Here is a 21,104-nt window from a genome sequence, read left to right on the forward strand (position 1 = left end):
CAGTTAGCAGACTGCAGGTGTAGTTTCCTGCTTTGTCCACAGGGGGCAGCACAGCCCCAATGTTAAAAACAACCTCACTAATGTTTACTTCCTGTTTCAGCTCCCTTTCCACAAACGAGGGAAAGTTTAAACAAAACACGTCTAACTTTTACACAAAACAGCGATGTAATGTCTATTAAAACGTTTCAACCTCTTCATTTGTTAGAGAGATGGGTCCAGGAAAACAACGAGTTAGTAAACAAATGGAAGGTAGGAAGTTTAAGTGTCTCGTCTCAACGCTAGCATCAACAACTCTGTTAAATACTGTAACCTTAATTTAGCGTTATATTAGTATACTCTCTATACTTGAGAATAGAATAAAGAGCATTAAAACCGTATTTTAGTTTGACTAACATTAAACATAAAGATATGATATGATAGTTGAAATATGAAAGTTTCATTGCATGTGTTTTGTATTGATGATTAAAACCAGAGGCACAATAAGGATTTTAGTCGATTAATGTAGTAAATATGGCAGTACAATAATAATGTCCCGCATTTAAAATTGAACTCAAAGTCTGTAGTATTGACAAAAAAATATACTTCTTATTTCAAAGGGAAATTAGTCATTATCCAGAATGGCTTTTCGTTAATTTTATATTGCTATTTTAATGCTTTACATAATATTATTATAATTACATAATGTTAACATCTTACAAGGTAATTGTATTGCTGTAGCTGGATGAGTTGAACCGATGCAAATACTGTTGGGTTTTGCAATAATTATAAACTAATAATGTGTTTTGTATAGAGTCTTTTTGGAGCGATCATTTAAAACTAGACCTAATATATGTTGTGATACATTCCCTTAAATATGCCCATATTAATGTGTAGTACAGTAGCAATCTACAGTAGCATAACATCTTAATACTCTCAGTATGATAGTAAAGTTACAACGTTTTCTTTCAATGTATTATTTCAGCAGCAAGTAGGAGGAGGAGATACCCTCGGACGAGACCAGAGCCAGACCCATCTGAGATGCTGTTCCTCTGAGTTTCACAAACTTTTAATGAAAATCCAAGGTGATCCAAGTCCTTCATTATGGTGACATGCATGTTTGAATGTATCTAAAATCCATTGTAGGGTAGTGGGAATCACCACCTCTTAGGTCAGAAACCCATCTGGGTCTCATTTGTTGATGCAGAGAGCTCAGCTGTTACCTTTTAAGCTTCCTCTGTCTCACTCTTTGTATGTCCCTGTGTCCCATCCTGCAGGTATCCCTCCTCTTGCAGATCACACACAGTTGGAGCTGACAGTGGTGTACAATGCTTGTGTTTGCTTCACTGCTCAGTCTCAGTTCTCAGAAGCTGAGCTGCTCCTCACACAATCCACAGAGAGAGGTAGGTTCAACTGTTAAATGACAAAACGAGACATGAAGACGAAACTGGAACTCGTGCCATACACAAGGGCCATTCAGTTGTATTATTGTTTTGAAAAATAGCTCAGCTCTGACTTTTAACAGCCTGCTATTGTTTTTCGCAGTTCTACAAGTACACAGTACTTCTACAGAAGATGACCCTGCTGCCTCGGACCCTCATTTGTTTTGGAGAACAGTTCTTAAATCAGTGGGAAACACCGCTTTGGCTCCCTGTGTACTGCGCCTTCTCTGTCTGCAGTGGGCAATATGGCTGTCTACCTGTCAGCTGAAAACTATACAGGAATTTCAGGTAAGATCCTGTTCTTAGGCTGTGTTCCTCCTCACATGTTTATTGTGGTTAAAGGGACTCTGCGTGACCTCCGTTCAGTACAGTACAGGATAGTGTAGACCAGTGGTTCTCAACTGGTCAGGCCTCGGGACCCACTTTTTCCTTTGTCAATAAATCGCGACCTGAAATTTGAACAACTGAAATCTATTCAACAAAAATGTTTGCTGTAATATATACGCTTTTCAGCATACAAGATTAATGAAAGTGAAGTACAGTGCATATAACCCTTCACAGAACTAAAGTATGCTTTTAAATAAGGTTTAATGAGATGATGGAATCAAAGCTGAACTGTATAACATAAAAAGGCACACATGCTGAAAACCCAACCCCAGCAGGGGGTCTGGGGGGATTCTCCCCCATAGGAGATTTTTTGAAATACTAACATATAAACTACGCATTCTGGTACACTCCTGATTCTGATTGGCCAGAAGACACGAAAAAACATCAGCAAAGATGTTTTATTGAGAAAATGATCACTACATGACAGAAGTTTTCAAAACCGTTTATGGTCTCCGGATCTTCCAGTCCAACGCCTACTGCACGCACAGTGTTAGAAAATCGGGCCTTCAAAATAAAAGTTTGACTTTTTTCCACACAAAAAAAAGAAGATATATATTTTTTCAACTTTGTTTTTTCTTCACTCACACATCTGCGACCCACTCGAAACGGGTCCGCGACCCACCAGTTAAGAACCACTGGTGTAGACCAAACCACTCCACCAAAGTCCTCATATCCTCATAAAACAACACCTCCAAGTAATTTCCAAGTAAACCCCACCATGTTTTAATAGGTTTACTCGACCATGATAGCAAACCAATCAGCTTTTTCAATTCACTCCTGAAATGATACTCATGAATATTCCGATCATGTAAATTCTCCAAGATCAACTTATTGTGAGTGTTTTTTATTGTGATATGCCATAACACGCGCCACAACCCAACTATGTACACACACACAAAAACAGACACAGAAATCAAGTATATGACAATTATATTCTTCATAATATATATTTGCTGGCATGCTTACGTGTCCAGTCCCCGACTTTGTGGCATCCAGTTAAACTATACTGTATTTTTCCTGTTATACAGAATGAGTTGATGTCTGTGTTTGAAAGACTGTCTACTGAAGTTTGGGATAAGGGGAGGAAGTCCTCTGACGATCCTCTACTGGTGATGGACCCAAGGAAGCTGGTTGAATTATTGCAGATCTGCACTTACATTGCCCAAGGTCAGCAACATTCTTATTTTTAGTTAATGCATATTTGAAGAGAAGATACAATTGGCTAAATATTGTGTGTAGCATATAGGTAATACTTTTGCATGGAGGCCAATGAAAGACAACATGATTATAATTCAGTAGTAGTATAGGGAAGATCTGTCTCCCTCTCTTGGAGGAATTGAGTAACTAATCATATGTTTTGCTGTCCTCTGTATGTCTTAAGGTGCAGAAAGCTTGAGTGAAGGTCAGAGTTCAGAAGCGCTGTCTGCTCTCCACACAGCTTCCTCTCTGCCTGCTCCCAGGACTCTAATAGCATACACACACCTCCTCTCAGGATCCTGCCTCGCCCATATGGTACACATGCAAACGTTGACTACTCAAACAGTACTAAAAAAATAAAATGAGCATATATTTTACAGTTTTTAGATGTGCATGCAGTGAGAGTGTGAGTGTGTTTGCATTTGTCTGCAGGGCCGCCCTCAGATGGCCTTGCAGTGTTACAGGAAAGCTCTGGAAACAGATCGCCGGTGTTTGTGTGCTCTGTACCGGAGCATGCTCATTTACAGGCAGCTTGGCAACACACAGGCTGAGATACAAGCTCTGCGTTTGCTGCACTCAGTGAGTAGCACACATCATCAGTACATACAAAGCAACAAATAAATAAGTGTCAAATGCCTGTGAAATAAGTCTAAGTGTTTGCCTTGTAGTTGTAGAGACACTAATGTTGTTAAAAACATAGTATCTGCCTAGTTAACTAAATGTACTTTGGCTCACTGACATATATTCATGTAAATGTAGGCCTGCATAGTGAAACATGAAGCCTCTCTTGTCCCACAGACTCTGATGTTGCCCTCCGCCACAGAGCCCCCTCTGGCCGGTACCCCTCTCCTCTCCCCGTCCTTACTGCTGTGCAGCCAATCCCTGAGCAGCATGCTCTCAGTCCCCTCTGCTCTCTCTATCCTTCACAATCTGGCCCTGAAGTGTGTGCTCCATGGGAGGTATGAAGACAGGCGCTGTCTTTTGTTGGCATCTTACTTAAAAACAGAAAGATGGAGATGAGAGCAGTGCACATTATGATTTTTGATATGGGTGTTTTTTCCACAGGGTGTCAGAGGGTGTTGAATATTATTTAGATCTGCTGGCTGCTCTTCAATCAGAAGATCAACATGGAGTAAGTATGAACGACACATAGCATACTTGTTGAGCAGTACAGTGTTTCCCACAGAATTTGATTCTATTTGTGGGGGCACCGCACCCCCCCTCCCCCGGCAAGAAAAGCCAAAGGCCCCTTAGCCTATTCGGGTGGTCCACGCATCCACCCCCCCCTCAAATAAGATAATACATGCGAGTTCATGGCTACTGTAGACAACGTTGTTGTTGCTCTGTGTTGCGTTGTTAATGAGTGAGACACACCGGAGTTGAGGATCTGTGGGGTTTATTCTCCCAAAAATATAATTTACAATTTAGGCATTTAGCAGACGCCTTATTCCAAAGCGACTTACAATGACCAATTACAGGGACATTCTCCCCGGAGTAACCGAGGGCCAAGTGCCTTAGTGAAGGGCAAGTGGTGTTCCAGGCAGGATTTGAACTCGCAACCTTCCGATCATCAGCCCACCTCACTATCCAGGGGTTCCCAACCTTTATTGTGCCAAGGACCGGCAGATACATGAAAAAAAAATCGCGGACCGGTTGTCAATTTTAACTAATTTTAATATTTACTCACCACCAGCAGGTAGCATCAGAGGCTAATTGTATGTAACAGCCTGAACAAATACTAGAACAATATGCATCCAAAACATATTAACAACGTTTAAAAAAGAACCGGTGTCGTTTTTTGGTTTTTTCGGAAAACCAAAACGGGGAAAACAGATAAATCAACGTTTTGGTTTTGTTTGTATGATTTACGGATAATCCAGTGATGGGAAAACGAGGAGAAGGCGCATTATGAAGTGTGTGTGTGTGTGTGTGTGTGTGTGTGTGTGTGTGTGTGTGTGTGTGTGTGTGTGTGTGTGTGTGTGTGTGTGTGTGTGTGTGTGTGTGTGTGTGTGTGTGTGTGTGTGTGTGTGTGTGTGTGTGTGTGTGTGTGTGTGTGTGTGTGTGTGTGACGTTCGTTCCGGTGCACGTCCGACAGCATTTAGCACTACATCGAGATTAAGATTAAACTAATTTATTTTGGGAACACCCGCATATAGGCTACCTATGGAGTTAGCCAGATGTGTGTAAATTACTGTTCATGGTCATTTGAAAACAAATGCCGGTGTCGGACAGACACAAACACAGAGCTGAGCTGAGCAGAGCACACACACACACACACACACACACACACACACACACACACACACACACACACACACACACACACACACACACACACGCACATCATGCGCCTTGGTGACTGGACATCTCCTTCATAAAACTAATAAAAGGGGGAGTAATCGGGCAGTTCGATGTGTGTAGAGGTGTGTGTAGAGATGTGTGTAGAGGTGTGTGTGGTTAACACGTAGCAGCCTGCAGTCACTCTTAAGCTGTTCTGATGAAGGTAAACACAGCGAAGGCAGTGCGTAAAAAGGCACAGCTCTCAGCGCGCTGGTGCTGCACTTCTCAGAAGCGGAGTTACACGTCCCGCTGCCTCCTGATGCTGCAGCCATTTCATGAAGGAAGTTTTCCTTCTATAAAACAGCTGCGGGCAGCAGATAGCGTGAGAGTCCCGGACATGAATTCATAGATCAAGGCAGACTGGTTTACTCTCCTGTTTTGCCAATCCGGTACTTAAACAAATAGCTCTACACCCCTGGCCGACATGTTCTTAAAATGAAGTCCGAGTTTGAAATATATCTCAAAAAATGTATGCACTGCCATTTCCCCACATAAACATAACAGTCTGCAATTAAACGGTTGTCTCCTGTACGCTCCTCTTCCTACTTGGCGCACCGGTAACTTTCTCGTGCGCTCGAGAGGCTGAGCCGCCGAATCCCTCGGAACATCATAAAAGCCATTTTCAATGGTTTTTTGGTGAAAGATTAACTAGGCTACTGGATGAAATAATATGACTGGTATAGGTGCAAAAATTAAACACTTTTTGAAAAAAATATTATGATAAAATATTTTTATATATTTATAATTCTGCAAATATTACGATAAACTCACAGCTATTTCGCGGCCCGGCAGTAACACCGGGGGTTGGGAACCAAAAAAAAAAAAAGGATAATAATAAAAAAAAATTTTTTTATGAGATCCATTTGTGGCGGACGATATTTAATTGTGGCGGCCCGCCACAAATAAATCAATGTATGGGAAACACTGACAGTAGATATATTTAAAAAAGCACAGAGCACATTACCTATATACTTTCCTATCTCATTAATACCCATCTGTTGGCTGTATGTCTCTTCCTCAGATGCATGCTGGGAGCCCTCCCCTCCCCAGGTTGCCTGAGCTCTACCTGCAGGCCGGCGCTGCCTTGCTCATGGCCCAACGCCCCGCTGATTGTGTTGCGCTGTGCGATGAAGTCATCACTACAACACTGGAGCTGCTGCCTGAGAGAGTGGTGTTGGAAGAGCCGGATGAGGAGTGTGAGGCTGGGAGCAGGGCTCTGAGCGGGGGGGGTGAAGATAGGGTGGGAATGCTTCTCTGGACGGCAGCTGCCTACCTCCTCCATGGTCACTGCAACACTCACCTGAAGGATTGGAAACAAGCTGTGACTCACTACGCAAGGCCCGTACAATTGCCTTTATTTCTGCCTACAGTTTTCGAGATTAAAAACAAAAATGTAAGATTGTAAATCATTGCAAGGCAAGTTTATTTGTATTGCACCTTTCAACACAAGGCAATCAAACTGCTTTACAAAAATGAAAAACATTAAGAGCATTAATAAATAGTGCAGCGGAAACACATTCTCATTCAAAAGCAAAGAGAATAAAATAAACGTAAAACAAGCTAATATAGAATTACACAGGAATATGTGAATACAAGTTACAGTGCAGTGTAAGATATGAATAGTTCAGTTAAAAGCAGCGGCAAAAAGAAAAGTCTTCAGCCTGGATTTAAAACTAGTAAGAGTTGCAGCGGACCTGCAGGTTTCTGATAGTTTGTTCCAGATATTTGGATAACTGAACGCGGCTTCTCCGTTTAGTTCTGACTCTGGGGACAGAAAGCAGACCCGTCCCAGGACACCTGAGAGTTTTGAATGTAGCAGGAGATCAGAGATGTATTACTGATGTGAAATGTACTCTGCATTTACAGGTGTTTCAACCTGCTGGTGAAGGTGCGCTTGAAGAAAAGAGGTGAGAATGATTTGTGTTATTTTTTGACAGTTTGGAGAGTAATTGCCTTGCTTTCACACCTTACTGCATTTAATTCTGTCGCTTTGTTGTTCAATTATAGGCTTCCAACCGCAGATTCCCAGTGCAGATATGGTTGGAAAGCAGGGAACAGACCTGTGTATCCTCCAGAGGTTGAAGGGGCTTTCACTGGCGGGTAGAGGCATCAGCTTCACCCAAACAGACCAACTGAGAGAGGCACTGAGGGACCTACAGCTCAGCCTGCAGGCATTCCCAGGTACACTTACCGCAGCTGTAACTTAATGATATAGACCGCAGAGCTTGGAGCTATGTTGGACACAAGATGTATGCCTTTGCACGGGTGAAAGGCAATTCAAGGTCAGCCATATGATTCAAACTGTATTTGTCTGTAAGATATCTAAACAACATGATACAAGGATCATTTATTGTAATAAGCAATGCAATTGTAGTCCCACTTTTTACATAAGAACACCAAGAAAACAGAACTCTATTTTTGTGTTGGATTGTGTTGAGGATGAGGACAGGAGTCAATTCATGGTGCTAGACAAAAAACATCAAAAGCATCCAGTAATGAGTGCAAAAGACACACATTATAAAATGACATTCAAATACAATTATAACAGTTTTTGAAGCGGCAAGAGATTAGAAATAAGAGAATAGATATTAAAAACAGGCTATACATGAGCCTTAATCTGTTCACCTGCTCTACCAAAGCTCCAGGGATGTAGCCAGGCATGTGCACCTCTTTTTTTTTTTTTTTTAAATCAACGATCAGTTTCTTGATTTTTTTTAATTGAGATTCAAGTTGTTTTCTGAGCACCATTCTACCTGGGTGGTGGTCCAATATACCTTATTAGGGTTACCCTACTACTACTCAAGCCCAGGGTGCTAAATCTGTTTCAAGGGGAATATTGTTTTTAATGCACACAATATGTAACAATATTTTTTGAGTTTTCTTCTTTTTTTTGCTACTGCCGATTTTATCCCATATTGTATTCCTTTTTATTCCATTCCATTGCAATGTAAATACTGTTATATATTTTACTATCTTTTTTATTATTTTAAATATTTTTCTAGTTCTCTACCTGTGTTTTTAATTCTTGTTTTACTTTTATGTATGCACCACGACACCAAGTCAAATTCCTCGTACGTGTAAACCTACCTGGTAATAAACCTGTTTCTGATTCTGATTCTGATGCTAAAATCAACGAACAGCATTCTGATTGAGTATTGTTTTTTCCCAGATGTTTGAAGTCTTAGTAGAGGGCAATACAATCACAGTTCTGCATTTGGTCTGTGTGGTCTTTTACTATAAACTCTAATGTGTGTCTGATGTGCTGCCTCAGAGTGTGCCACTGCAGGCCTCTGGTGTGGAGAGGTGCTGTGGAGGCTGGGCAGGAGACGGGAGGCAGCGGCTTGTTGGGAAAACACTTGGAGCTTCACCCCACAGTCCTCAGAAGAGTAAGACACTGTCATATTATATATTGCACACTTAAAGGTGGGGTAGGTAATTTTGGAGAAACCAGCTCGAGTGCGCTAGAATTTGAAAGCACGCAGCCGAAAAAATTCAGACTTCCTTACAGAGCCCCTCCTCCAACACACACGAACGCGCACATGACCAATGAGGGCACGAGATAAGTTTGTGCACAGATGGAAGGCTGACAGGCAGGTAGGCCATCCAGTTATTTTAGCCGGGCCGGCTAAAATGATTGGTCGTGCTTTTTACAGAGCTACGGCTTCCACAGATGACTTTTTTTATGGATTTGTTGTCAAAGCATTTAATGTATTCATTGCTATCGGGATGTTAAGAGCATTCCATGGAATATAACAAAAAGTGTTTCTGAAATAAATGACATACCCCACCTTTAATTTAAACAATATCCTACTTTTACATTTTCTTAGCTTTAATCTGGCCCTTTATAGTGTTTATTTGATAGATAGTCTACAGATTTGTATCTTTCACTGTCGTCATTTATATATTTTACTTTTTAGTTCTGTTTTATTTTCTATTTTAAGATGTTTATATGTTTTGTTTGTTTATTTTCTACTAAATATGTGCAATGCCTTGTTTTTAACATGCTGTTGTGATGAAAACATTTCCCAAATTAGGTTCAATAAAGTAAATCTTATCATCTCTTGGGTGACCTGGTTACACGTGTACAGCTCGTGTATGCTTTACATGAGTAAAGGTGCCTGAAAGTAGTAGTAGGATTTGAGGGTAGCCACACCCAGAAGTAGTAACGACCCCATGTGACCTTGCACCGTGTGTAAGGTAAACCAAGATTACTTTATCTTTAAGTTTATATACCAGGACAAATGGTAATTTGGCTTTTTCTTAACATTTCAGACTGGAGTTTGACATTTTAATTACAGCAAAATGATAAAGCAGTAATGCCTGTTGTTTCCTGTCATTGTTGTTGGTATGCAGGCAGTTGTCATGATCAGGTAATATCACTCAAACATACAATTTCACAAAGTAATACAGTTAGACCACATTTAATCAGACCGATGAACCCAAAATATACACATGGAGGTTAAAATCTGATTACAACTGGTTACTCAATGCATTTTAAATGTATTCTGATTCCACATATGAAGTGGAGTCTATCACGTTTGGATTTAGATGCTGAATATTTGCTGCTAACTTGAGATACTTGTTCTGATCAGGATGTTCTTCAAAGAAAACACAATTAAAGCCCCTATTAGTATAATTGTTCTGTTGCTGCTTCAAGCTAAGCACATTTACTCTGCAGTTATGTTACCTTCATTCTTAATGGTGTATGCCTACTGTGTTGCAGGAGTCTATCAGTGTACCTACACGAACCCCAGTCTGGTCCTCAATTGGACTCCATGGAGCTGCGCCGCAGAATACAGGAACTTGGTCCTTTATTGTGAGCGAGACAAAAGAAGAATACCCTATCACTTACTGAACAGGATCAACTTTCTGTTTCCTGTAAACTGAAACCCATACCCACAACAAACACGTGTCTACTTGGACAGTAAAAATAAACAAGTATTGAAAGTGCATGGTGTGGTAAATTTGGCAGATGTTTTATTCCTGAAATTAAGATGACTTGATATGCTGTTGTTTGGTCACAGAGGGTCTCAACTGGCTTGTTAGAAACAAAATGTGTATTTTGCCAGGCATGAGTAAGGGAATGTTACTTTAAAATTGATTGTGGGTTACATAAGATAACACAATACGTACTACTTAAGAAGACACACACAATAAACTGTGTTACTCTAAAATGTCTATTTATACCTGTTTTTGTATGGATTGCCATTACAAATAAAACTCACAAATGACTTGCACTGTTCTTTACATGTATGCCGTTAATGTCCAGAGTAAAAAAGACATTTCATATGTATACGATTTCACAGCAACAACGCGGTGCAAATGTATTGGATGACAGAAGTTTGCTTGACGGGCTTAAATGGCCAATAAGAGTTGAGTTGAGGAAAATAGAAACCCCCCCTTATCTGTAACTGGACACATTTTCTCAATATTCTCGATGACGTCAGACTGCAGACTCTTTCATTGGCCACCAAATCTGATGTACAGCTACCAGCCAATCAGAATGCAGGATTCTTTCAGCTCACGGTATAATTGTAAAGAAGAGCACGGAAACTGCTGCTGTTTCGTGTGAAATCACAGAGAACGTTGTGTATCTTGAACCGGTTAAGCCTATTAAACATTTAGCTATAATTTCTTTATTTATTAACAGTAAACCAGGCGGACGACCATGTCCTCGGCAGCGGAGTAAGTACCAACATCTTTCTGTCGTATTAAAATGCAGGTTTCTGAACAATGTCTGCCAGCAAATGTCTTTTAAACGGCTAACGTTGGTTTATTTAAGTTAGCTTGGTTGCTAACGGGGTCAGTTACTTCAGCCTCCGCACTTGTGTCCCTTCGTTGAATAACCTATTGTTGCAGATCTATTGACAGTTGGGTATTAATATGGGGGTATTATCCCAATGTATTGTTGACAGTTTCCATCCACACGTTGGCCAGTTAACAGTCTCAAATTAGCCATCGCTGTGACAGCGACTTGACAAAGCGCAGTCATCGCTGTCGTGTTTGAATGCTAACGCTAGCTTAGCAACTGTGTCAAGGCCAACGCCATTACACCGACAAGTTAGCTTATACACCGGCTAACGGCCTGTCTTATAAACGCGTTTCATTATGTAAATGGGCACATAACGTTATAAGTATGAAGGGCAAGTGGCAAAGACGTGGGTAACAGACTAACGGCCCCACGAGCCGTTTACGCTAGTCATCCAGGTGGCTAACAGCTAGCATGCTAACGGGCTATTCATTCCAAACGATTGACATTTTACTTGGGTTCTGATTTGCTATGAGCCTAACGGTCGTGAAATAACATACGTAGTCTAAGCTTAGGTCGGCAGTTATTGTATTTGAAGTACCGATAACGTGTTAACGTTAGTCTTTATGTTGAGGATCCAAGCTAGCTACAAAGTTTTTTCTAATTATTTTGCTGTGTCATCTGGGCTCGCTTGCTCGCCAGTCAGTTAGCTTCAAGGCTAGTATTAGCATGCTAACAACATGAAAGAGAAACTTCAAAACAGATCCTGGATCTTTCTGGAAACCTGTGGACAGTACAGCTTTCCGTTGACTACTGGTTCGACGGTATTTTTTAACAGATTGTACATATAATCAGAAAGAAACGTTTGGTCACGGGGGTTAAGAGCCTTGTTGTTTAGCCTGTTTACACTTATTGTTACATAAATGACGTTAAATAATTATTTATTCTTAGAGTTTCTGTTAATAAGAAAACATGGATATATATACTCACAATAAATTACCAGTTTACTAGAATTCACGAATAGTTCATATCATTTATATATATTTATATTTAAATGTATGTACAATTCATATTCTTAAAAAAAATAATCAGATTTTATATTTCTTAAATAAACCCACAACCACTAATACAACAGACAAACAATCAATGCTAAGATGCAGTAATGCCTGAGTACTAAGTAGAGTAATCTCTCTTCAGACACTGTTTGTTTTTGGGAGCAATATGACACCAGTCATGATCTGTGTAGAACTCCTAGGGTAAGGAGTTCATTGTATTTACCCCCTGAACACAGTAAGCTCTCCTCCAAGTTAACATTTAAAGCATTTTTTTTGTTATGCCCCAAGACTTTACAAAGAAACTGAGAAGTTTCACAGAACACCTTTAGGGGCACTGGTTTAACACAAACATATATAATTAAGTAACCCTTTAGTGTGTAACATTAATGGTTTCCTGTACAATGTCTGTTATACAGTTACTAACTTGCTTATTGCAGGATGTGGGTAATGCCTTAAAGGTGCACCACGTTTATTTGATTATTAATCTACAACTTGTTTATTTTCATAGCAAGATACAAGATGATCTGGCCACTGCTATTCTGAAACAGAAGAGCAGACCCAACAGACTGATCGTTGATGAATCCATCAATGAAGACAACAGTGTGGTCTCTCTCTCTCAGGTAAACATTCAGAAGGCTTAATGCAAGGCTAATGTCTCTACCATTTCTAAACCCTGTTAAATAGTGTAATGGATCAATTCAATTATCTTTTGACTTGACATTCAAAATGTATAAACATTGAAAGCTCCAAATAACTTTGGTTAATGTCTCTTAAGACCAAGATGGACGAGCTGCAGCTCTTCCGTGGAGACACGGTGCTGATGAAGGGTAAGAAGAGGCGGGAGACTGTCTGCATTGTGCTGTCTGACGACACCTGTTCCGATGAAAAGGTTCGCATGAACAGGGTGGTCCGCAACAATCTGAGGGTCAGACTGGGTGATGTCATCAGGTAAGAAAAAGCACACATTTGGACTTTTCTTTACACAGCCCGTTTAAAAAAAGAAAAAGTGGTGTATTTAAATATAATATCTCCTACAGCATTCAGCCATGTCCCGATGTGAAGTATGGAAAGAGGATCCACGTTCTGCCAATAGATGACACAGTAGAAGGGATTACTGGCAACCTGTTTGAGGTCTACCTGAAGCCATACTTTCTGGAGGCATACAGGCCAATCCGTAAAGGTGAGTGCACATTTTCATTTTCAGAACAAAACATTTACAATGTATTACATGCAACCTTGTTGGATTGTTAATATGAACAATGTTTTCTATTGCCTTGTGAAGGGGATATTTTCCTGGTCAGAGGAGGCATGCGTGCTGTGGAGTTCAAGGTGGTAGAGACCGACCCCTCTCCCTACTGCATCGTTGCGCCTGACACCGTCATCCACTGTGAGGGAGAGCCAATCAGAAGAGAGGTGGGTAGCAGACACACATGGGGTAACATTTACCAAGAAATAAATGTGCATTTTCATTTGAACTTGTTGCGTTTGAAAATACAGGATGAGGAAGAGTCCCTGAATGAGGTGGGCTATGATGACATCGGAGGAGTGAGGAAGCAGTTGGCTCAGATCAAGGAGATGGTGGAGCTGCCTCTTAGACACCCTGCTCTGTTCAAGGCCATCGGAGTCAAGGTAAGGTCCCCTCATTAATATGCATGGAGAGACACATTGGCACGTTGGCCTTCATTGAGTTTGAACTGAGCGTGTGTAACTAAAGAATTACAAATTGTGAAGTTGAAACTGTATGAAAAACATACACCCATCCACAATTTCAACACGCAATATATTGAGCTTTGCCAATCTAGTGATGTGAGATTTAAATTTGATTCCCTTTAGTAGTATCATCTAATCGAAACAAGTAGATGCACTAACTCACTATATATATTTTGTACTGGTTTTGTTTGCCATTCTTTGTTTGTGCTATAAAGTTTTGATTTAAGATATTCAACTGCTCCCCCTTTTCAGCCCCCACGTGGAATTATGCTTTATGGACCCCCTGGAACTGGAAAGACCCTGATTGCCAGAGCTGTGGCCAATGAAACTGGAGCTTTCTTCTTCCTGATTAATGGTGAGAACATCCACCTACATGCTTATATGTAGCATTTTCTGATGTGTGGTTTGTCCCAGACAGCATTGCCTTGTACTTGCTGTTGGTTAGGACAAAACCAAAGTCTTATTCTATCCAATCCCAAAACTCAAGTAGATACTTTTTTTTAAAACTTGAACTCTTTTAAGAAACATAATGACTCAAATAGAACATCTTCCATAATAAGTTTTACTAAGGAAAATGGTATTGTTTGATAATACTTTATTCCACTTGTTTGTCCATGCAAGTGTCTCAGACGAGTATTTATTTATTTATTGTTGCTGGGTTAGGGTTTATCATGTGATCCATACATATTATGATTCTTATTGAATATAGCATGTACTCTTAGGTCAGCTTTCTCTGAAGCTGAACAGGGTTCCTACGGTCATTACAAACCTGGAAAAGTCATGGAAATTGAAAATGCTAATTCCAGGCCCTGGAAAAGTCATGGAAAACAATATTTTTCCCAAAGTTTTGGAAAAGTCATGGAAATGTAACTAAAGTTGCATCAAATATAATTTATATTTTATCTAATCGCCAAAATAGTAATACTATAATGATGATAAATACTGTATAGTAATGAAATGTAAAATGGCATTTACATGTCGAGGTATTTTGCTGGTGAGAGATGTTGCTTTAGCGTGTAGGAGCTAGTAAGCCTATTTGATTTGTTTTAGATAGGCACAACATGTTTCATATGCAGAGCTTGTTTTCCTGTTCCATGTTAAAATAAACCATTTTCAGTGGTACCGCTGAGAAAGAGTAATGTTTTTGTTCATGGAAAATGAGGTAAAGGTCATGGAGAATCATTGGTGAAAAAGTGTATGAACCCTGACTGAAGTATTTTGGGTTCCATTTTAGGTCCTGAGATCATGAGTAAGCTGGCAGGAGAGAGCGAGAGTAACCTGAGGAAGGCCTTCGAGGAAGCAGAGAAGAATGCTCCTGCCATCATCTTTATTGATGAGCTTGATGCGATCGCCCCTAAGAGAGAGAAGGTGAGTGAGCAGACGGGAAAACTAAATCAATAGCTGCAAACATATGCTGTGTCTGTTCATGATTGAAATGCATCCCAGTGCAGGTCGTTATCTAGACCTTGGTAAGAAATGAAACTTGAATAACTGAATTGAGACAATAAGGTTTTAAATGTATGTTTTGTTTTTTTGTAGACTCACGGAGAAGTGGAGAGGCGCATTGTGTCCCAGCTGCTGACTCTCATGGACGGCCTGAAACAAAGGGCTCATGTCATCGTCATGGCAGCCACCAACAGACCCAACAGCATCGACCCAGCTCTCAGGAGATTCGGTAAATGACCGGTTACTGCAGTAGAGGAAGCATCCAATGCATGAAGTTCAGCATATCATTTCATTTCTATAACCTAAAATTGGAAATGCAAGTTTGCGTCCAAATGGTTGGAAGATAAGGGGGGAGGACAATCAATACTGTATATAGTAAATGTGAGGGTAAAGTGTGTCGCCAATGTAACCGGTTAGAACTCCAAGTGGCGATGAGGTCTTAAAATGTATGGAAAAGGTCTTAAAAGGTATTCCATTTGACTCCAGGATTCCTGCATGTACCCTGAACCTGGATGCTTTTGTTTTGGCAGCATTCCTGCTGGTTATGTTTAACTCATCGATTATTGGTTATGTATTTATCACATGTTTCCTGCTGATTAGTCAAACTCTATTAATAGCTAGTCAAAATATTGTATGTATTTGCGCAGTACACAGATTTTGAATTGCTGAACAGCTCTTCATAAAAGAATAGTCTGATTTCCTAGATTGTTTTCTGTCCTGGTGTTAAGCATTATATTCAGACAGTTATACAATGTGCCCCTTTCATAGTGTAACTCTAATGGACCCAAGTGTTGCTCACTGAAGCATGTTGTCATAGTGAGTGTTTGATCTTCCACCATCCGCAGGGCGTTTCGATAGGGAAGTGGATATTGGCATCCCTGACGCCACCGGCAGATTGGAGATTCTCCAGATTCACACCAAAAACATGAAACTGTCTGACGATGTTGACTTGGAACAGGTTTGTACACCATTTTATTCTGTGCCATCGGGTGACACCACGAAACACACTGCTTCCCTGAAGAGAGCAGTCACATGGTTATTATCACTGCCTCTTAAGTGAAAGGGAAATGTCTTAAACTGTCAAAAGGTTTACTTCATATCTTGTATAAAGGACTGACGTCATTTTAAGGCAGTGGCATCCTCCAGTGTGCCTTTTTATATTTGAAATGTTCAGTACAATGTCAATCTTTAAATCTGAGTGCACAACGGTCGTATACAGGCAGTAATATTGTTCTTCTTTAGGTTGCCAATGAGACCCATGGACATGTTGGTGCCGATCTGGCTGCTCTGTGCTCTGAGGCCGCCCTGCAGGCCATCAGGAAGAAGATGGACCTGATCGACCTTGAGGATGAGACCATTGATGCTGAGGTCATGAACTCCCTTGCTGTCACTATGGACGACTTCAAGGTAAGAGCTGTTGTAGAGTTTATAGTGAGAGCACATGTGTTCCTTCAGAGCCCTCACTAACATGCTCAACGTTGTCCTGCAGTGGGCCCTGAGCCAGAGCAACCCATCAGCTCTGAGGGAGACGGTTGTCGAGGTTCCCAACGTCACCTGGGAAGACATCGGCGGTCTGGAGGACGTCAAGCGGGAGCTGCAGGAGTTGGTGCAGGTATGGAGATCTTTTAAAATGTCAAATGTATCAAAAACGGTCTTTAAATGCGTTTCCCTTACTATGTTTTTCTCCCCGTCTTTAAATTCAGTACCCAGTGGAGCACCCGGACAAGTTCCTCAAGTTTGGCATGACCCCATCCAAGGGCGTGCTGTTCTATGGTCCTCCTGGTTGTGGTAAGACTCTCCTAGCTAAAGCCATCGCCAACGAGTGCCAGGCTAACTTCATCTCCATCAAAGGACCCGAGCTGCTCACCATGTGGTTCGGAGAGTCTGAGGCCAACGTCAGAGAGATCTTCGACAAGGTGAGGATGTGCTCGGCGTGTCTGCCATAAAACCTGCTGAGAAAATTGAAATGTGTTGTCCCCCCATGCTCCCATCTAACTAAGATCGTTCTGTGTGATGTTCCCAGGCTCGTCAAGCAGCCCCGTGCGTTCTCTTCTTTGATGAGCTGGACTCCATAGCCAAGGCTCGTGGAGGCAACGTGGGAGACGGAGGCGGAGCAGCCGACCGCGTCATCAACCAGATCCTCACCGAGATGGACGGTATGTCCAGCAAGAAGAACGTCTTCATCATCGGAGCCACAAACAGACCAGACATCATCGACCCCGCCATCCTGAGACCCGGCCGTCTGGATCAGCTCATCTACATCCCCCTGCCCGACGAGAAGAGCCGGATGAACATCCTGAAGGCCAACCTCCGCAAGAGCCCCATCGCCAAGGTGACAGTGCTGCCACTCAGGGTTCTTACGTTCATTGAAAACCTGGAAAAGTCATGGAAATTGAAAATGCTAATTCCAGGCCCTGGAAAAGTTATGGAAAACAATATTTTCCCCAACGTTTTGGAAAAGTCATGGAAATGTAACTAAAGTTGCATCAAATATAATTTAGATTTTATCTAATCGCCAAAATAGTAATACTATAATGATGATAAATACTGTATCGTAATGAAACGTAAAATGGCATTTAACTGACGAGGTATTTTGCTGGTGAGAGATTTGAGTTGCTTTAGTCTGTAGGAGCTAGTAAGCCTATTTGATTTAGATAGGCACAACATGTTTCATATGCAGAGCTTATTTTCCTGTTCCATGTTAAAATAAACTATTTTCAGTGGTACTGCTGAGAAAGAGTAATGTTTTGTTCATGGAAAATTAGGTAACGGTCATTGAAAGTCATTGGTGAAAAAGTGTATGAACCCTGGCTGCCACTCAGAGATGCAGCTTGACCTTTAAACTGTTGGTGTGAAGCCTTGTTCATGTTGGATGCTTCTCTCTCGTGTACACGAGAGAGACGCATCCAACATGAACAAGGCTTCACACCAACAGTCATTAAGTCGTGTGCTATTTCTGTCTAACCATGCTGCTTCGTTGGAGCATTGCTAAGAGAGAGAAATGCTGTCACGTTTCTTTACTTATCCTGTTTGTAATTTCTTTAAATGTGTCAATAGGATGTGGACCTGGAGTTCCTGGCAAAGATGACCAATGGCTTCTCTGGAGCCGATCTGACCGAGATCTGCCAGCGGGCGTGTAAGCTGGCCATCAGAGAGAGCATCGAGAACGAGATCCGCAGAGAGAGGGAGAGGCAGACCAACCCGTCAGCCATGGTCAGCTCCTGTTCTGCCGCTCATCGCTTCATACCTGCTCTACTGCCGTGTTACTGATCAGAGGTCTCTGCAGTGTAATAACTTCTTCTTCTCTTTGTTCCGTAGGAGGTGGAAGAGGACGATCCTGTGCCCGAAATCAGGAAGGACCACTTTGAGGAGGCGATGCGATTTGCTCGTCGCTCCGTCAGTGACAACGACATTCGCAAATATGAGATGTTTGCTCAGACACTGCAGCAGAGCCGTGGCTTCGGCAGCTTCAGGTACGTTTCTGACATGTCGTACGGATTTGAGTGTGTAGCCTCGGGCTGCTCAATTAATCGTATTTTAATCGTAATTACGATTTTGGCTTGCAACGATTATGAAAACAACATCATCGAAATAAGACGATTATTTTATTGGTTTTTCAGTTGAATTATACTTAAAGTTCACGGTAATCAACTGTTAAAAACATACTGTTCAAATAATTTTTCATTAAATGGACGTTTTCAAAGTAAATGGATAATCGTTTTTAATAATCGTGATCTCAATTTTCGACCCAAATAATCGTGATTATGATTTTTGCCATAATCGCACAGCCCTAACATGCATTAGAAATAATCAATATGTTTTCCCTGAAACACTGACTACAGCAAATGATTGTTACTTCACACTTAAAATGCTAAAACGTTCCTAAATATTTGATGATGCCGTATCAAAGATAATTTCCCCAGTACACATGCTAAGTGACTCTTCATCCTCCTCCAGGTTTCCCACCGGCACTGCAGGCGGCAGCGGGCCAACCCAAGGCTCAGGAGGAACTGGCACCGGCCCAGTGTTCAATGAAGACAACGACGATGACCTTTACGGATAAATGTCCACTGCCCATCAGTGGTCAGTACCGGGATCACACCTGTACAAATTCTCACCAGATTCCACATTTTTAGGACTTTGTGCTTCTTTCATGTGTTCCTTTTTTTTGTATGACTACCCTTGGAGAAAGCATGTAGCCGCTTGATTTGCCCTGGCTTTGATGTGGGTGGGGGGTTAGGGGATGTTGGATCTGGAAGGTGAGTGACTGAGGCAGATTTAGGAGGGAATTTAGGGGGGGGCGGGGGGTCAGTATATCACAACCAACATGAATGGCTTTAGTGGCGGGGTTCTATGCTAGTCTATAAGAAAGAAAAGAAAAAAAAACATTGCTTATGACTTACTCTTTTTTTTTTTTTAAATAAACAGTAGCATATAATGTATTACAAATTTGTCAAAGTTATGTTGTTGAAAATAAAATCTCACAAAATGGAAGTGTTATCGGCGTCTAAAACTTCTTTATTGATACATGTGCATCGTCACTGATTTAGCATATTTACGTTTTCAATCTTAAGGTTGTTCAAGTCCTTTATTTAAAGTGGACCTATCGTGCTATATTTGAATAATATATTGTAGGGCCATACCTATACAAAACATGTCTGTGGAGTTTTCTTTTCAAAATACCAGATCATGCATTTTAGTCATGCCTCATTTTGCTCTATTCCAGCCCTGTCTACACAAGGGCTGATTCTGTGGCAAATGAGCTGCAGCTGACCACGCCCCCCTGCAAAGGAGGGGGGAGAGGCACGAGCGTCATGTTACCATGCTGTTACCATGCCACGCAACTCATTCCCCTGATAGGTGGAGAGTTGCCCATATAGGCGGAGCGCCCCGTTTCTGAAGTCGGAACAATTTCAAATCTGTATCAGATCCGTTGCAGCCCCATTTTTAGAGATTTGGGTATGGAGGAAAAGAGAGGGTTGTTTTCTGACACACCGGGGACACATTCATGTATAAAAGACGTACAAAAGTGCATTTTGCATGATAGGTCCCCTTTAAAGAAATGAAATATCAGGTTTTAAAAACACGTGTATAATTCAGTGCTTCTCATATCATTTTGAATTGATTTGATTCTTGCTTTGTTTCCATCCTCAGCGCCCCACATGAATACAAATGGTTTTATTGTACATATTACATTACATTTAGCTGACGCTTTTATCCAAAGCGACTTACAATACGTGCATTCGACCAAGAAGATACAAACTTGAAGAAAACAGAATCATATAAGAACATCAGGTTTCATAGAGCCAAAACATTTCAAGTGCTACTCAACAGGCTTTAGATAAGCCAGTCCTTTATTAGTATATAAGTGCTTTGTTAATATATAAGTGCTTGTTAGTCATTTTATCGCTCGAAGTGGAGTCGAAAGAGATGAGTTTTCAGTCTGCGCTGGAAGATGTGTAAGCTATCTGCTGTCCTGATGTCAATGGGGAGCTCATTCCTCCATTTTGGAGCCAGGATAGCAAACCCACGTGTTTTTGCTAATTGTACATTTAGTCTCTTTGGCAAAGTTTAACATTAATTGGACTGAATTATCTTGTGAATTAATGTTGGCCACCATAATGAATCGGTTTTTAAAGTGTGCACACGCATAGTAATGGTTTGATTTGAGTTTATTATGTAGTTTTCACAATAGTACATGTATGTCATAGTTACAGCAGTTACATAAAGGAAACGTGTAGAGCAGGGGTGTCATACTAAAATACACAGTGGGCCAAAATTAAAAAATCCGTACTAGTCGAG

General features: G+C 41.1%; 2 protein-coding genes across 7 annotated transcripts; both read left to right on the forward strand.

Moving 5' to 3' along the window:
• Positions 1–10,579, forward strand: fancg (FA complementation group G). 6 transcript variants are annotated; one of them, XM_034216358.1, is made up of 15 exons: positions 9–249; positions 962–1,061; positions 1,254–1,379; positions 1,522–1,706; positions 2,834–2,972; positions 3,187–3,317; positions 3,435–3,581; positions 3,801–3,961; positions 4,068–4,134; positions 6,364–6,680; positions 7,209–7,249; positions 7,350–7,523; positions 8,614–8,728; positions 9,696–9,712; positions 10,066–10,579. In XM_034216358.1, the coding sequence occupies exons 1-14, from the start codon at positions 169–171 to the stop codon at positions 9,706–9,708; spliced, it is 1,797 nt and encodes a 598-aa protein (XP_034072249.1). In that variant the 5' UTR covers positions 9–168; the 3' UTR covers positions 9,709–9,712; positions 10,066–10,579. The 6 variants fall into 6 exon arrangements, 4 of the variants coding, with proteins under 4 accessions (XP_034072248.1, XP_034072247.1, XP_034072249.1 ...); XR_004568964.1 differs by lacking the exon at positions 9,696–9,712 and having other exon boundaries at positions 1–249; positions 6,364–6,735; XR_004568965.1 differs by lacking the exons at positions 9,696–9,712; positions 10,066–10,579 and adding an exon at positions 9,615–9,633 and having other exon boundaries at positions 1–249; positions 6,364–6,735.
• Positions 10,580–10,852: 273 nt separating this feature from the next.
• On the forward strand, positions 10,853–19,802 carry vcp (valosin containing protein). Its single transcript, XM_034216383.1, has 17 exons — positions 10,853–11,027; positions 12,655–12,766; positions 12,922–13,094; positions 13,184–13,326; positions 13,429–13,559; positions 13,644–13,775; positions 14,109–14,211; positions 15,091–15,224; positions 15,396–15,531; positions 16,148–16,260; positions 16,545–16,709; positions 16,792–16,914; positions 17,006–17,218; positions 17,326–17,634; positions 18,360–18,515; positions 18,621–18,775; positions 19,260–19,802. Exons 1-17 carry the CDS (start codon positions 11,011–11,013, stop codon positions 19,363–19,365), a joined length of 2,421 nt encoding a protein of 806 aa, XP_034072274.1. The 5' UTR covers positions 10,853–11,010; the 3' UTR covers positions 19,366–19,802.
• Positions 19,803–21,104: the final 1,302 nt, after the last annotated feature.

This window comes from Gymnodraco acuticeps, unplaced genomic scaffold, assembly GCF_902827175.1.
Source record: "Gymnodraco acuticeps unplaced genomic scaffold, fGymAcu1.1, whole genome shotgun sequence".
In the NCBI taxonomy this organism is placed as follows: Eukaryota; Metazoa; Chordata; class Actinopteri; order Perciformes; family Bathydraconidae; genus Gymnodraco; species Gymnodraco acuticeps.

Excerpts from the sequence above, each read along its gene's own strand:
- fancg (XM_034216355.1), top strand. The coding sequence starts at position 169 with ATGTCTATTAAAACGTTTCAACCTCTTCATTTGTTAGAGAGATGGGTC. Across the intron at positions 250-961 it reads AGTTAGTAAACAAATGGAAG|CAGCAAGTAGGAGGAGGAGA; the intron begins GTAGGAAGTTTA and ends GTATTATTTCAG. Across the intron at positions 3,318-3,434 it reads GATCCTGCCTCGCCCATATG|GGCCGCCCTCAGATGGCCTT; the intron begins GTACACATGCAA and ends ATTTGTCTGCAG.
- vcp (XM_034216383.1), top strand. Across the intron at positions 13,560-13,643 it reads GAGAGCCAATCAGAAGAGAG|GATGAGGAAGAGTCCCTGAA; the intron begins GTGGGTAGCAGA and ends TTGAAAATACAG. Across the intron at positions 18,516-18,620 it reads AGACCAACCCGTCAGCCATG|GAGGTGGAAGAGGACGATCC; the intron begins GTCAGCTCCTGT and ends TTTGTTCCGTAG.